General features: G+C 35.9%; 1 protein-coding gene across 2 annotated transcripts; it reads left to right on the forward strand.

The window, feature by feature from the left end:
* The first annotated feature begins 339 nt into the window (after positions 1-339).
* Positions 340-15,820, forward strand: MAT2B (methionine adenosyltransferase 2 non-catalytic beta subunit). Of its 2 annotated transcripts, none has more exons than XM_063086642.1 (7): positions 340-417; positions 9,497-9,691; positions 10,449-10,563; positions 10,755-10,907; positions 13,037-13,230; positions 14,314-14,427; positions 14,842-15,820. In XM_063086642.1, the coding sequence occupies exons 1-7, from the start codon at positions 388-390 to the stop codon at positions 15,010-15,012; spliced, it is 972 nt and encodes a 323-aa protein (XP_062942712.1). In that variant the 5' UTR covers positions 340-387; the 3' UTR covers positions 15,013-15,820. The 2 variants fall into 2 exon arrangements, with proteins under 2 accessions (XP_062942712.1, XP_062942711.1); XM_063086641.1 differs by lacking the exon at positions 340-417 and adding an exon at positions 2,993-3,158.
* Positions 15,821-16,813: the final 993 nt, after the last annotated feature.

Here is a 16,813-nt window from a genome sequence, read left to right on the forward strand (position 1 = left end):
TAATTGCTGGCTATTGCTTTTTTCTGCAAGAGAAAATTGCAATAAATCTTGACAGGAAGTTATTGGTTTATTGTTGTTTTTAAAAAATAGTTCAACCAAATGGTGTTGCTAATGGACCTTCGTTTAGCTGGCAATTAAACATGAAACTTCTCATTGGGTATTTTCAAGACTACACGGGGAATCAGCTGCCAGCTTACTGCAATGTGGAAAACTGCACGTGATTCAGGGATTGGAATCAAAATGCTAATTTAAAAGGTCAAACGAAGCTGCGCCTCACGTTTTGTCGTGCCTGCGCTCTCTGCAGGCAGAAGCAAACAAAGACCAGCCAGTGGAGGCAGAGGCTGAAACCCGTCTTGTGTCTGTTTTTCTTGAAATAACTTTGGAATCATGCCTGAAATGCCGGAGAACATGGAACAGGTAAGAGCTAGCAATTCAAGAAATGAAGCATTCTGGAGTAAGAGCTGCTTTAAAAGCATTCCATTGAACGTCTGGTAAAAGCAGAATGGGCGTGTGAGGAAAATATAAACGGGCGTCATTCATTTACTTAAATCATAACAGTGGGACATAGAAGAATAAACCAACTTGAGTTATTCACCCAGGGAACCAGGTTATGGAGTGCTCAGCTAAGTCTCCTCAATTGACAAAAATAAAATGCGAAACAGAACAACAGTTTGATTTACCAAATTAAATGCAATATGCGAGGGTTCTATACAAATAAGAATTTATAGTTGTGTGCTCCCGCCTTTCTTTGTCTTTGTATGAATTGAATGTGCTAAACTAAAAGTTTTTAGTCCCAGGCTGCTCTCTTTAAATTTGTAGACTTAGCCATCACACGAGGTTGGATATCGTCTGTGTAAGGATGGCGTTCTATTCACACATAGACCATATCATCATTAAGGAAACGAATTTAAAAACCATACCCAAACATATGCCCTTAGAACTATGCCCAACTTTTACAGGGCAAGTATCAAATCAGATACCTAAATGAAGGCAAGTAAACTTTCTGTTCTTCACTCAAGACAATGCTGCTCTGAGAATCGAAATGCTAATTGCCTTTGCGTGTCCTTAAATTTTCACGTTGAACCCTGAATGTCCCCCCCCCCCCCCAGGGAGATTAGCTCGTATCACTCGTTGCACTAGAAACTTTAAGCAAAATTCAATTTTTAAGAGAGGAGGATTAAGAGGATCTTGGATCTGCTCCCGCCGGCCCTCCCCTCGCCCTTTTCTTTGTTGTCTCCAGCTTAGACTTGTTTAGCGCTGGGACAGTCCTCTCAAGGATTCCCTAAATAATGCTAAACTGTTGAACACTAACAGCCTGGATTAAAACAAAAAATCGAAAAGTGATGGACCTCAGGTTACCTTCGGTTACTGTTACAAAGAAACTTTTATGTGTACATCAATATAAGGAAATGAATTATTGTTGGGGGTTGGGGAGGAAGGAAAGTCCAAGGGCTCTGACGTAGAAAAACTTTTTTTAAAAAAGGCTGCTTAGTGTTTAGTTCTCAAACATACCAAAAAGGATTATAAAAATAAGGCTTTCTTAGGAGAAATCCAAGCACTGGTCATGTTTGTGGGCGATTCGTAGTTCTTGCTGTTCTGGGTGTCCGGACAAGAACACTGTTGGGTGAGAAGTCGGCGAATCCTACACGTTCTGCGCTGGGGATTTTTTTCCTGCGTAAATTTCACTGGCGTTCTGGCCAGTGGGGGGACATTTTGCGGTTTTAAACTGGAAGAGAAAGGAGTTGCGTGCTAGGCCGGCTTTAACACTTAGGGCTGTTGTTTCTGATGTCCTTTTCTTTTTTAAGGGATACAGGTGGTAGAACGCGCAGCATTACACTCTACCTCTAGGTTCCTTTAATTTTCGGTGTTTGCCTCGGCTCGGCTGGCATAGCCCAACGCTGCAGCCCCTTAAGAGGGTGGTCTTGACACCCGTAAAGTAGAGTTCCGGATTCTATTGTCACAGTTTCACATTCTGTAATTATGGGTAAAGTCCAAGAATCTACATTTTGAGGAGGTACCCAAATAAATAAGATGTGACAGACAGGTGTATGAATTTTTTGTTGTTGTTGGCTGGCCAGAAAGGGGATCCAAACCTTTGACCAGGGTGTTTGTTATCAGCACCACTTTCCAACGAAGTGAGCTAAGGGCAGCCTTAAAGACTACTGGAAACTGAGACTTAAGGCAGGAATTTCTTTGAGGAGGGGTGGGGGAAGGGAGTGGCTAGCCAGTACAGGTGTTTTGTTTTTTTTTAATATACATAATTTCAATTTTAATACTTATTAGTGACTTGGACATCTTTTTACATATTTATTTATCATTCTCTTTATTCCTATGTTCTGGAATTTGCGTTTCCACCTTTTTTTTTTCTTTTGGCGACTGACCTGTACGAGGATCCAAACCCCTGACGTTGGTGATATCAGTACCACCTCTAACCAACTGAGCTAGGCAGCCAGCCCTTTTTAATTTAAAAGTAGTTTTACATTTTTGAAATTTCACACATACTATTTTTTAGCATCCCAGAAAGACAAACGGGTTCCCAAGGTGTTAATGACTCAGATGCCAACACATTTATTTTCATTCCTTGTCTCTTTCTAAATCTTTCAAAAACCACACCTAATGCTCTAGGAGAGAGAAGTCCATTGTGCTCCCCCTCATAGCTAAAATGTTTTATTCTAGCTCATATATCACATACCCAGTTGATTCTTATGCACTGCGCACAGTCTGCAAACCTGAACACAAGGCGATCCAATTTAATCCTTGCCAGGATAAGAAGGAAAAAAGGGAAAAGAGAAGAAAAAGCACACAAATAAAACCTGTATTCGTTCCTTAAGGTCAGGGCCTTTGTTTTAAGTATCACTTTAAAGAGTTGGCGCGTGGGCTGGGAGCGTTCCACGGATGCCCGCCCCTTTCTGGAGCGTCGGCGGAGCGTGGCCAATCAACGGGCTCGGCTAGAGCAGCGGAAGCCGGAAGCAGCGAGCGGGGATCGGTCTGGGCCTAGGGGAGGCGGGCCGAGGGCGACTCATCTGCGGCCCTCGGCGATCCTGGACTGGAGGAGGTACCTCGGCGGCCTCTGTGGCGGCGTAAAGACGGCGGGCATGGTGGGGCGGCAGAAGGAGCTCTCCATTCACTTTGTTCCCGGGAGCTGCCGGCTGGTGGAGGTGAGGGAGTCGTCTCAAGACTCTCCCGTGGGAACCGGGGACGCTGAGGGAAATGAACGAAGTCTGCAGGGGTTCGGGTGGTTTTCCAGGCTCACCCTGGCCGGAGGCTCAGCGCCGCCTTCCCAGTCCCGGAGCCGAGGGCGGCGCCACCAAGTTTGTTTATCTCGGCACACGCTCGTCAGTGTTTTCTCTTCCAGCCACTGCGGCAGGAAGCAAGTAGGTCGAGGTTTTGCTTTCGAGTTTCCTGTGCTACCGAGGACGAAGAGGGGGTTTCTCTTCTGATTCTGTCTGCATTTTTTCTGTTCGAATTCCTCGATTTCATAAGTTCGTAGCTTTGAGAAAGAAGGGCGAAAGGTAGCTTTTGAGAAATAACAGTATTGGAGAGGACAGCTTACTGAACTCTTCTACAAGGCATTACGTGATGCATTTTACAGGCATTACTTTAATTCTCATAACTGAGATACTGTTATTGCTTCATTTTACAGATAAGAAAACTGAGGCATAGAGGGTAAGACATTAGCCAAGTTCATTTAGAAAGGTTGGAGTAGAGGTTCAAATATAGGTCTGTCTGACTGTCTTGGGCTTTGAACCACTATGGAGTTTGCATGAAGGGACACTATTATGATGTTTGAGATCCATCCCTGGTGTACGCGCCCCGCGGCCCCCCTCCCCGCCCTTTCCTTCATTCCATCTCAGGTCATGTATCAATCCACAGAATACAGAAGAAGGCTACTGCCCAGACCAATGTGTCTTGTGAATTTAAAGGAGAACATAGGAGATGGCTATTTTTGATAATGCAAAATCTACGCTTCCAAACTGTAACGTATTTAGTGTTTTCAAAACACTTAGTGACTTTGAGTGTATTTAGGATATATGAGCTATGTAAACCTCTGTGTTGTACCCATGTGCCCCAAACAGTGCTGAGTGTGTATAACATATTGTTTACGTATATGTATGCATGTATATGTGTGTGTATGAAACTTAATCTACTTTCACTTTAGGAGCTCAGTAAAGAAATTAAAATGATTTTTCATGTTTTCCTTCATTAAAAATGGTATAGCTAAGAGCTTGGCACATAGTTGTTGCTCTTTTAAAAGCTGTAGAATTAAAACTCACTCATGGGAACGAAAATTGTCTAAATAGTTAATGTTAGAGAGGCAGCCTGTAGTGGTTCCTGTTAGTACTACCTGTGGAGTAGGGTAGGGTAGGGTGGCAGTAGGATTAGTCATAGGATCTTAAAAAGTTTCTTAAAGCTAGGAGTGTCTACTCAAAGGTCTACACCTCTGGGGGAATGTTGTGAAGATCAGTTAAAAAATGAACATAAAATTTTATCAAATTTAAAACTCTAAAAATGGCGAGATATTATATTTACCACTAAAGTTTAAGAAAGTCCTCTAGGTATTAATGATACTTCACTCTTTACTTTTCTAGAAAAATTGTTCAAAAAGTTAGTGCAAGTATGCTGAAGTAGAAATCACTGTTCCAGATACTGTGTTGGACTATTTGGAAAGAGCCATTTATCTCCCATTACCTGTAGGATTTGGTGTCATTTGATTAGATAGCACAATAAGAACAGCAGATCTTCATTTATTTATGTTAATTTTTCAAGAGTTTTTTTGATGACTGTAAATCTGAACACCTGAAGTGAATTCTATACATCTAGGAGATTATACAATAAGAGGCAGATAAAACAAAAACCAACAAGACAGTGAACTTTAAAAAGCTTCAGCGTTCTGGGCCGGCCCGTGGCTTACTCGGGAGAGTGTAGTGCTGATATCACTAAGTCAAGGGTTAAGATCCCCTTACTGGTCATCTTTAAAAAAGTTCAGTGTTCTGTTTATATAGAAACTAAAAAATAGAGATTTTTGTTTGATATCTTTTAATTTCAGCATGATGCATATTCCGTTTGCCAACCACCAATAAACTTGCAATCCAAATGAAAAACATCTTGGTTTTACTCATGTAATTGACAAAAGGTGCTCTTTGAGTATCTAGAGAGCATTGTGTGAAAGAGGAAGTTTACTTATTTAAGTAAATAAAGCTCTTTTCACTCTATTCAGACCCTTTGTGATAAGGATAACATGGAAAATGTTAGAATTGTAGAGCTTGAAAGGTGGGAGAGCCTTAGTCACCTTGTCCAAATGTTTCATTTTACCAAAGAATTAGATTTATACAGATGGAGTAATTTCTCAATGAGACAGTTTGTGGCAGAGCAAATAAAACTTTAATCATTCATGAAACCAAATATAAATTCAGAGGATTGAAACAAAGTTTATTGTATTTGGCTTGACCTCAGAAGCAAGGAGACTCAAGTTAACAAGGCTGTTCTGTAATCTGAAGGTATATGTTTATATAACACTTGATAGTTTTCAAATATCAAGTTTTGCAGTATCATTTTCATCTCAGTAAATGCTTGCACTTCTGATTCCCACTCTTAATCAAGAAAATTCTTGAACATTGATATCTGACTACTGGGTACAGTGTACTGTTTCATACTTTCTTCTAGGGACCTTACACATTATCCCAGTGTGTTATATAAAGTTGCATTTTCTCCATTCAACTCCAGCACCCCCCCCTTTTTTTTTTAAGTGTATTATATTCCCAAAAGAGCCATGTTCTTCTGGAAATTTAATACTGCATTTCGCCAAGTCTAAGATGGTCTTGATTATAGGATCATCTGGGCTCTTATTTTAAGATGCACTAAGATAGCAAAAAATACAGCAAACTGTGACACGTAATAATCATCTCTTTTTCATTCCTTCAACAGAGATGTTAAAATGAGGAAAAGTGTGCTTTACAGAATAATAAAGTATGCAGAGATGTTAATTCACTGTTTAGTAACCTATGTGGATTGTGTATACTTTGCCTTTGGTTTCTAGTTTTACTTTGTGAGGGGGAGAGATATTGCTGTCACTTCCAGAAAGTTGATGGAAAATGTTTGCTTTATTTGAGTAAGAGAAATGGATCTTTATGAAAGCTTTGAACTTTCCTGGAATTCAATATTACAATGCTTTTCAAAGTACAGTCCCCAAATCACTGTGATTGGCATCAGCTGGGAACTTGTTAGGAATGCAAATTATTGGGCCCCACCGCAGTCCTACCTGATCTATGCCCTCCAGATGATTCTGATCCACACTGGAGCCTGAGAACCACTGACCTAAGTACTGCTACCTATTCATTTGTTTCTATAGAATGAAGTAAAAAAAACTCAGAAGAAACCAAATACTATCTTTTATTGTATTTTCCCAGGAATCTTTACGTTATTTATCATGTGTAAATTGTTTTGATTGTATCTATTTGACTTGGCATGTCTTTGTAGTTTTATTTTTTAGAGCTGGGACTTTTTTGCCAAAATTTGAAGAAAATATTTTGCTGGCTGAAATCCTTGTTTTCACAAATCAGTTGTTTTAGAGCCAAGTTTTGCAACACAGAGCCTGAATAAAGTTTCTTTCAACTTTTAAAGGTTTCTTGAAATTGGTCGAACTAAGGAAAAATAATGTTTAAGGATTTACCTTGATTGTCTTTCCCAGTCAACCTGTCATTTCAGGTTTTCCTATATTAGAAATACCAGATTTTGGTATCCTTCCTCCCCGCCCACCCCCTTTTATTCTGAGTAATTTAAGAGCTAAAAAAAAGAAAGATCTTTGGTAATTCTATACATATCTAAAAGTTTTTGACAGCTCAGGATTAGGTAACTATAACAAAACCAAGAAATGCCTCAAGTTGATAAAAATTTAATATTAAAAGTTGGCTTTATTCGAGACTTTGAGAGGACTCTTGTTACCTGTCTTGGGAAGAAGGAAAATTCTTGAAACTGTGCTTTGGAAACATAGAATTTAAGTTGTTTCCTAAATAGTGGTTCCTTTTCATTTGTGTATATGGAATTTTTTTTCTTTTTCACAATAGCAACACAGATCAGTTTAAAATATTTTTTTTTCCTGTTTTATTTTTTTAAAGCTCTCAATTGGCTTTATTGCGATTCTAAAATCAGGCAACACGTTATTCCATAAAATAGAGTAAGTATTCCTATGAGCCAAGCAGAGGAAGTTGATTTTATAGGTCAAGAAAAGCTGAATAAAGCAGAAACAAAGAACAAAAGGTGGATTGGTCATTTCAGAGTTACTTTCCTTGTAAAGTGGGGACAGGTTGACAGAACAATAGAAAAATAACTGATTAGCATCAGGTTACTTCAGGCTATCTCTTTTGTGTAAGGATTAAAGCAGAGGGAACTTCATTATCATACCTAAAGAAGATTTAAACTGGCCTGTTTGGGAAATTGGCTATTACCTCTCTCCTTCTTTCTCTGTAGGCTAAACCACAGCTTCGTTTAGATTTGCTGATTTGGAACTTAGCAGGGGTGACTTATTATTATGCATTTCTTTGAGTTTTGGTGGTCCCAGCCATTTGACCAGTTGACAAACCATTTGATTTTTGATGGATGGCTGCACAAAAACATTTAAAACTTTTGAGAAAAACCACCAGGGAGGTTACTATTATTACTCTCTCCCGGCTAATTACCAAGAGTTTGGAGTATGCTCCTTAACCAGGGTTCCCATGAACCAAACCAACCAAAATTGAACAGGCAGATGAGGAGTCTACCCGTTTTAATCTCATAGCCTGTTCATTGCTGAGTAGCCTGTTTATTAGTCTATGTATTTATCCATGTGCAGCAAGAAGTGTTAGCAACTGTACAAATGCCTTCCTGTTTAGTTAGTAGGTAATCTTAGCATCCCATGACTTTGTTGAAGCAAACATTTGCAAGTTACTAACCAACCATAGAAGATACTGATCTTGAAATTTTAGCTATAGCATTCTGCCACATAAAAGAGAAAGGCATATGTAAGGAAAAATAAAGAGAGGTAAGAGTCTCCTTAGGATAAATCTTGTTCCAATTATCTTGTTCCAATTATCATGTGTCCACAACATGATGCTGGCAACTTTTCATTCTAGTTTGTAGTTTGAATGTCTCTGGTTGTGGCATCAGGCATAAGAATTGTTCCTTGAAACCTACATCAAGTTGTCCAGCTTTGGCTTATAAGAACAGAGCAGTTTTTTTTGTTTTTTTTTTTAATAAAATGTAATTTTATTAATATTATTTACATTCTATTTTATGTTCTAGGATGTTGTTGAGCATTTGGGAGGGAGTGGGGAGAGGGGGAAGGGGAAGGAAATGTGATGGAGGAAGGAGGAGGGGCAGGATAGAGCAGTTTTTGTTAACTCTTAGAGCTCCATTAGGAACACAGTGGTCCTCAAAAAGAGGGATTCAGGGGTGCCTTCTATATTGTTTGAGAGGTTTTGGGGGTCATCAGCAGTCTCCTTCAGGTGCCTTCTTTGGTCACCACAACTGTCAAAGAACAAGATTACAACAAATTTAAAGATTTCAATTGGCTGCATTACAATTCTAGGATTAGGCAACACATTATTCCATAAGATAGAACAAATTTTCCCTAAATAGGTAAATTTAGAGGTTTCAGGAATATTTACTAATTTGGTTAAACTTAGAAAGCATTATTAGTGTTGTAAGGATCAAATTTATTTTTTTCCACATAAATTCCTTTGAAATGTTCACTAGTTCTCTAACTCAGACCCATCAAAATGTGATAAATAAATTATTGAAATTTGGAAGAAAATTTGAGATTTAAACAGAAGACCAGCAAAAATTACAGCTAGATACAAGCAATAGGTTCTAGTGTTCTGTAGCACTGTAGGGTGACTATAGTTAACAACAATTTATTGTGTAATTTCAAATAGGTAGAAGAGAGGATTTTGAATGTTCCCATCACAAAAAAATGACAAACTTTGAAGGAGATATGCTAATCACCTGATTTGATCATTACATATTGTATACATGTATCCAGATAGCAGCTTGTACCCCATAAATATGTACAATTATGTGTTAATTAAAAATATTTTTTTAAAAACTGAAGGCCAGAAGCATTAACTTATACATTGGCAGATAGAACCCAAATGCTTAATTGAGCCATAAAATAAGAAAGCTTAGAACTGTACTGTTTTATAAAATGAAGAACGTAAAGTCGCTGTTTATTACTTGGGCATCATCAATCATAAAAATAAGATTTTCCATTATTAATATAGGAAATCTAAATCTATAGGTAATTCCTTGCACCGTCATCTTATCTTTTTCTTGGGTAAGATTATTAAAACTTAAGTGATACGGTTGTTGACGTACTTTGATTAATCTTTGCTCTAACAACTCTAGAATTGAAAACTGCAATACTTAGAGTTGAGGTACTTAGTGAACAGTGATGGTGACTAATTTCTTTGAGTGAATTATTTTCAAAAGTAAATAATCCTGGTTTTCCCCCTTAACGTTTTAGGAGGAAGTTAATATTCCCAGCAGGCGGGTTCTGGTTACTGGTGCCACCGGGCTTCTTGGCAGAGCTGTATACAAAGAATTTCAGCAGAATAATTGGCATGCCGTTGGCTGTGGTTTTAGGAGAGCAAGACCAAAATTTGAACAGGTTAATCTTTTGGATTCTGAGGCAGTTCATCACATCATTCATGATTTTCAGGTATGGTTTAGTCTGTTTATTTTAACATATATGAACTATATTAAGAGTTGTCTGGATGATATAGAAAATGTCCTTTCTCTCAAGGAAGTTACTGTACCTGAAAGCTTTAACCTATTAAGCGGCAATATTATATAGTGTACTTTTTTTTTTTAGCATGGCAAAGTACATGTAATCCTTTAAAAGGTTAGGTTGACAAAGACAGAAATATGAAGCACTTTATAAAAGCTTATGTTTTTGGAGTGCCTTTTAAGTTAATACCTTTTTTTAGTGGCTGGCCAGTATGGAGATCCAAACCCTTGATCTTGGTATTATCACAACACCAAGTTCTAACCAACTTAGCTAACTGGCCAGTCCCTAAGTAACACTGTCTATGCAAATATTTTTTGAATGTTATTTGTAAACTTTACAACACTGCAAAATAGATATTTTCATTCCCATTTTAGAGCTGAAAAAGCAAGCTCAAAGAGGTTAAATAACTTGTATTTTGATTAAGAACCACAGTTGTCAACACAGGGTTTTATGTTTTTGTCTGATTTATCAAATTGCTGTTTCCTTTTTAAAGCATATATTAAACCTGGGGGTGGATGAAGGGAAAGGAAATCATGAAAAAACTACATTTAAAATTACAGTGATTTATTCTTAGTTGAAAGACTGTTGATTTGACAAACATTTTTCTCTATATTAACTTACTCTAAGAAGGCTGTTGTTTCTCTGTTATCTGTTTTGGGTTAAAAATGCATCCACGCTTAACTTCCAGCCCCATGTCATAGTACATTGTGCAGCAGAGAGAAGACCAGATGTTGTAGAAAATCAGCCAGATGCTGCTTCTCAACTTAATGTAGATGCTTCTGGGAATTTAGCAAAGGAAGCAGGTAATGATGACTTTATAAAATCTTTATAAAACATTAAATGGTTGAGTTTTTAAAGATTAAAGTTTAATAGATTGCTTATGAGAGAGGTTTTTATATGTCATGAAGAATAAACCATTCTAAATTCCTAAAGAATAATGTGTAAAAATTTAGTAAACTTTCTCTCTCTCTCTCTCTTTTTTTTTTTTTGGTAGCTGCAATTGGAGCATTTCTCATTTACATTAGCTCAGATTATGTATTTGATGGAACAAATCCACCTTACAGAGAAGAGGACATACCAACTCCCCTAAATTTGTATGGCAAAACAAAACTAGAAGGAGAAAAGGCTGTCCTGGAGAACAATTTAGGTAAGACATAATCTTTTTAGCCCCTGATTGTTTTTTGAGGATTTATTTTTGTTTATGATGTTTTCATTTTTTAATTTATTTTATTTTATTGGTTGCTGGCTGGTACGGGAACCAAACCCTTGATCTTGGTGTTCTAAAACCTTGCTCTAAATAACTGCACTAATTGGCCACCCCTGTTCATGATATGTTTTTGATTTTTAAGAAATTAGTCAAGAATACAAATCATTACAGAAAAATTAGAATGTAGTTAGAAAAGAAAGGAATTTTTTAAATACTAAAGGATAAGTACTTTGTGAATCCTTGTGAGCTTTTTTCACTGTGTGTATGTATACATTTTTGTATATAGAAAACATTATACAGTGTAAGTTTTTATAATCTACTTTCAGAAATACAGAGCAATATCATATCTCTTAGATCAAGGAATTCAGTTATATGTATGGTTTTTCTTTTTTCCTGTGTGTGTTTATGTATACATATACATACGAGTATACATATATGCATAGGAGTATACATATGTAAAAATTATGTCCTCGTGGAAAATAAAGCTAAATGAACTTTAAATTATAAGGAATGAAAATTCTCTTAAATGCTACCTCAGGGTGGTAAGAACCAAGTGTGATTGTATATGGAAGCATTTTTTGAATATATTTTTTTAAAAGTATGCATGTTGTTTCATAACCTGGTGTTTTCCTCCCACATCTTTGCATTTCAATACATGTGGAGCCAGCTCTGAGATATCATATAACTACCAGTGGCTACATAGTACTTAATTTAATGATCCCCTGCACTAAAACTACTGTCTTAGAGACTATTATGTCCTTGAGATCAGCCTCTAGTATTGGATACCCTACTAATGGACACTTAGATGGACATTTAGTTTTTTAGTTTTTTTGTGTTATAAGTTATCCTGCAGAAATCATCATTGAATTCATTTCTGTCTCAGTACATTTTGTGCTGCTATAACAGAATGCTACAGGCTAGGTAATTTGTAGAGAACAGAAATGTATTTCTCGAAGTTCTGTAGGCTGGGAAGTCCAAGAACAAGGCGCCAGCATCTAGTGAGGGCTTTCTTGTTGCATCTTCCAGAGGGGAGGAACGCTGTGTCTCCTCCTATGGCAAAAGAGCAGAAGGGCCAAAAGGGACAAACTGCCTTTGTCAAGTCCTTTTATAACTGCATTAATCTATTCCTGAGGTTTCTGTCTAAGCAACTCCCAAAAGCCCCTACCTCCTGACACTGTTACATTGGGGATTAAGTTGCAGTGTGAATTTTTGGAGGTGACAAAAACATTCAAGTCATAGCAATATCTATGTTTGCTTGTCTAATAATCTAATTTTAAAAGAAAATGTTTGACTTTCAGTTAGTGTTAATTATCCAAAGACTATTGTAAGCAGGGACCAATATAAAAATCTAAGTACCTCAAAATTCCTTAATCAATGGCTGTAAGAATCATGTGAACACTCACCCTTCACATTGATTCACCATTTGTTAACATTTTGCCACATTTGTTTTATACATACTTATTTTTTTTGTGTGGCTGGCCATTACAGGGATCTGAACCCTTGACCTTGGAGTTATAACAATGCACTCTGACCAGTTTTATGTATATACTTTTGCTGAACCCATTGGTACTAGTTGAATTTTATTCCAAAATACTTCACCACGTATCTTTTAACAGCAAGGAGGTTCTTTACATAATTAGAATGCAGTTCACACTTGGGAAATTTAGCATTACTATAGTACTGTATTTAAATATACGATCTATATAGGAATTTTTTCAATTCTCCAAAAAATGTCTATTGCTTTTATTTTTTAATCTATCAGTCAATCAAGGATTATTTGTTGCATTTAGTTGTCAGGATAGGTTTTATTTTTAATGATCATAATAATGTAGAAAGTATATATAAAAATATCCCAAATGACAGAAGACATTTAAGAATGTTTAGAATCACATTTAAATTAGCACATGTTAAATTGACAGTATTATAGGTGAGGTGTGTAATTTTGGCATATTTTTATTGAAAGGCAAGATTTCCACTTTGGTATTGCTTAAATTCACACACTCTTATTTTACATCAAAACTTAAGAGGCAACCAGGTTTTAAATACTATCTGTTTTTGTTTATCTCTAGGAGCTGCTGTTTTGAGAATTCCCGTTTTATATGGGGAAGTTGAAAAGCTTGAGGAAAGTGCTGTGACTGTTATGTTTGATAAAGTTCAGTTTAGCAACAAGTCAGCGAACATGGACCACTGGCAGCAGAGGTTCCCCACACATGTCAAAGATGTGGCCACTGTATGCCGGCAGCTAGCAGAGAAGAGAATGCTGGTAAATCCTTGGAAGAAAGGGTTTCTAACCTCTGTCTTAGTGAAGATCTACTTTGTCTTTTCCGTGCTTGAACTTTCATAGCTATACTTGGAGTGTTAATCAGTGAAAGTTAAAAGTGCTTTTTTTTAAAACTTAAGAGACCAAACAAAAGTAGTTGACACGTAGTAGACTATATTCATGAAGAATAAAAAGAATATGCTCTTGTGTTTGAGTTTATTTCTCACATACTATAGACCCTGTCATTTCTTTTATTGCAAGATGATGGAAAACCTATACTTTTTCTCTCTGGGCGACAAAATCACCTAATGTCCTTTAAGAAGTTACTCTGATTAAGATATAAATAGTGCCAAAGAAGAATCTGATAGGAATTTATCATTGTAGCTCTTTTAAGAATATTTGTTTTTGTTCGTTTGTTTAGATATTTTAATAGGAGTTAAACATTTGAAAAAGTTGGCATTAAATAGAATATTCATAAAAAGAAAGAGACTGGTTTAGTTTACAATATTTTTTTTTTTTTTTTTTTTTTTTAAAAAGATGACCGGTAAGGGGATCTCAACCCTTGGCTTGGTGTTGTCAGCACCGCACTCTACCGAGTGAGCCACGGGCCGGCCCTAGTTTACAATATTAATAATAGTATGACTGCAGTTTAATATGTAAAAACTTATATTTATTTTGAATATATGCCAAGGTGATATTTAAGAATATTTAGCTGATTAGATTATCTTAAAAAATGGTTCTAACTATTGGTTTTTAGTTTCTTAGGATAACTTAAAATACTCATTAAATTGACTTTGTTTCCATTCAAATCTCTATCCATTTTTAGAATTTCCACTAATAAAATAAAATGGGAGCCATTTATATCTTTATTAAATCTTAAGGCTAAATTTTAGACATTGCTTTTTAGTGTTTATCTGGGAATATTTATAGAAATTTGATTTTAGATATATTGTGGAGAGAATTCCAGAAAAGGAGGGTTGCCTTTTAGTACCCGTACCTTGTAAATTAGCTTTCTTGTCAAATGTATCATTCACTTAACTCAAAAAGTTGAAAATGTTTTAGATTTTTTTGTGTCCTTGTTCTTAGGATCCTTCAATTAAGGGAACCTTTCACTGGTCTGGCAATGAACAGATGACTAAGTATGAAATGGCATGTGCAATTGCAGATGCCTTCAACCTACCCAGCAGTCACTTAAGACCTGTAAGTACATGACATTTAAAACTTTCTCACTTTTTGAAAGTCTACATCCATTAATTACTGTAGCGTATATTGCTGACAACATTTTTCTTGTTGTTTTGAACATGTTGCATAACTTCATTTCTCAGTATTAATCAAAGTGAACTTTGCTTGTATGTTGGCAGTTTATAGTGCTACTTTTAAATAAATTATTAATTTAATAATTATAATTAATAATTAAATTATTTGTAAAGGAGCCTATGAGTATTCGTTACGTTTATAGAATGTGTATTGTCTTGATTGTGGCAGGCATTTTATTTTTCCAGGAATGATCGAATCAGATTTCTTGCACTACAGGCAAAATGAAATAGAAAATAAAAACCTGAAGAAATAGCCCTCCATTTACTTTTGGGTTTTTGTTTTTATTTTTCTTTAAAGATTACTGACAGCCCTGTCTTAGGAGCACAGCGTCCACGAAATGCTCAGCTTGACTGTTCCAAATTAGAGACCTTGGGCATTGGCCAGCGAACACCATTTCGAATTGGAATCAAAGAATCACTATGGCCTTTCCTCATTGACAAGAGATGGAGACAGACAGTCTTTCATTAGTTTGTGTGTTTTGTTTGTTTGTTTGTTTTTTAATGAAAAGTACGGTATGTGGCACTTTTTAAAGAAAAAAGGAAATAGTTTTGTACGAGTACTCTTTAATTGTGACTTATGATCTTTCAGGTAAATGATGCTCTTGCACTAGTGAAATTGTGTAAAGAAACTAAAGGGCAATGATGCCTTGTTTGCAGTAATGATTTTTTCTGTTTATCATTTTGTTTGTTCTGGCTTACCATGGGGTTTGAGCATAATAAATTATGACTCTTAAATATTTGAGAGCCAGGATGAAACAGATCTGCTGTAGACTTCTTTTTGGATGAAATGCATTTACTCTCACAACCTCTGTATTTTCAGGTTTTTTGCAATTGTTGATCCTTTTATGTTGATTATTTTAAGTATGTGAAATAGTATGAAAATCATTGGTGTTCATTATTTGCTTGAGCTCAGATCAAAATGTTCGAAGAAAGAAACTTTATTTTTGCAACTTCACTACGGTTTTTATGCTTGAGATATTTCAACATGTTATGTATATCAAAACTTCTACATACAACTTGATGCTGCCTGCTTTTGTAGCAGTGTATGGTGAACACTTGAGGGAGTGTGTGTGTACATGTATTTTTTTAATATAAATATATAACTGTCCTTTACACTCCATGTTGCTAAGTGATACTTCACATATGTGGTTATACTGATAGTAGTGGGCCTTGTAAGTTTTTGACCGTTCATGAATAATAATAAATATGTACTGCCAGCATGTAATGCTTGCTTAGTTTTCTTGTATTTACTTCTTTTAAATGTAAGGACCAAACATCTAAACTAATTGTTCTTTTATTGCTCTAATTTTTTAAAATTACATTCTTATCATGTAACATCTGATGCATACAAAAGAATAGTTTGTTTATATATATATATATATATATAAGATATGAAACACAGCAATAAAATGAACATGGTGAGCCCACCACTTGATATCTAGAATGTTACAGATACCATATCTACTTATGCCAGCTGATTGTTTTTTAACTAACTATAATCTTGTTATACATTTATATAAAATGTTAAGAATGTAGAATATTTGAATGTATTTTCTATATTATGTAATTTTCAGGTAACATCAGCCTAAACTATATTTTAGTTCCTTAATAAGGAAACCAGAAGGTAGAGAGAGACTTGTATGACTTGTCTTCTATTCAGGGGTCAGTGCAAATCCTGGTTTCAGATATTCTGATTTCACTTTTAGGGTATTCTTTCCCCAGATTATAACATTCGCTCATCAGATACAAAGTATTTGTTTCTAACTTCCTAATTTACTTGAATTTGGGGTTTAGAGAGGATCAGATTTGGATGATTTGCAATTCCCAGACTATATTATGTTTTGGAATTAATGGAGAATTTTTACTGGTACCTGAGTCCTACTCTGGACCCACTAAAATAGAATTTTGGAAATTGAGTCCTGCTAATTTATTTTTAAATATTTCCCAGGTGGTTGTTAGCCTGGCACTTAACGTTTGGCAATTACCAAATTAAAGCGTTCTATGTTACTACACTTCATATAGTACAAAATTAAAGTTTCAGAGAGTAAAAAATGTTATTCTTCTCTAGTCACCCATTTTCCATCTGTGGAAAAAAACAGTGTAGATTAGTTTTTTGCATGTTTCTAGAGGCTCTCTGCATATATAACAAAATATTCACACAACATAGGCTACATGTTCGTACTCTCACCATCCTGCCTTTATTTACAAAGTAGCATAATACATTTTTTTCACTTGGAATTTGCTTCATATTATAATGAATGTCCTTTTTT

Source organism: Cynocephalus volans, chromosome 2, assembly GCF_027409185.1.
Source record: "Cynocephalus volans isolate mCynVol1 chromosome 2, mCynVol1.pri, whole genome shotgun sequence".
In the NCBI taxonomy this organism is placed as follows: Eukaryota; Metazoa; Chordata; class Mammalia; order Dermoptera; family Cynocephalidae; genus Cynocephalus; species Cynocephalus volans.

What these genes read in the sequence shown, in the direction of transcription:
- MAT2B (XM_063086641.1), top strand. Translation starts at nt 3,096, where the DNA reads ATGGTGGGGCGGCAGAAGGAGCTCTCCATTCACTTTGTTCCCGGGAGC. An exon ending in GGAGCTGCCGGCTGGTGGAG is followed by an intron (nt 3,159 to 9,496) that starts GTGAGGGAGTCG and finishes TTAACGTTTTAG; the next exon opens with GAGGAAGTTAATATTCCCAG. An exon ending in GAATTTAGCAAAGGAAGCAG is followed by an intron (nt 10,564 to 10,754) that starts GTAATGATGACT and finishes TTTTTTTGGTAG; the next exon opens with CTGCAATTGGAGCATTTCTC.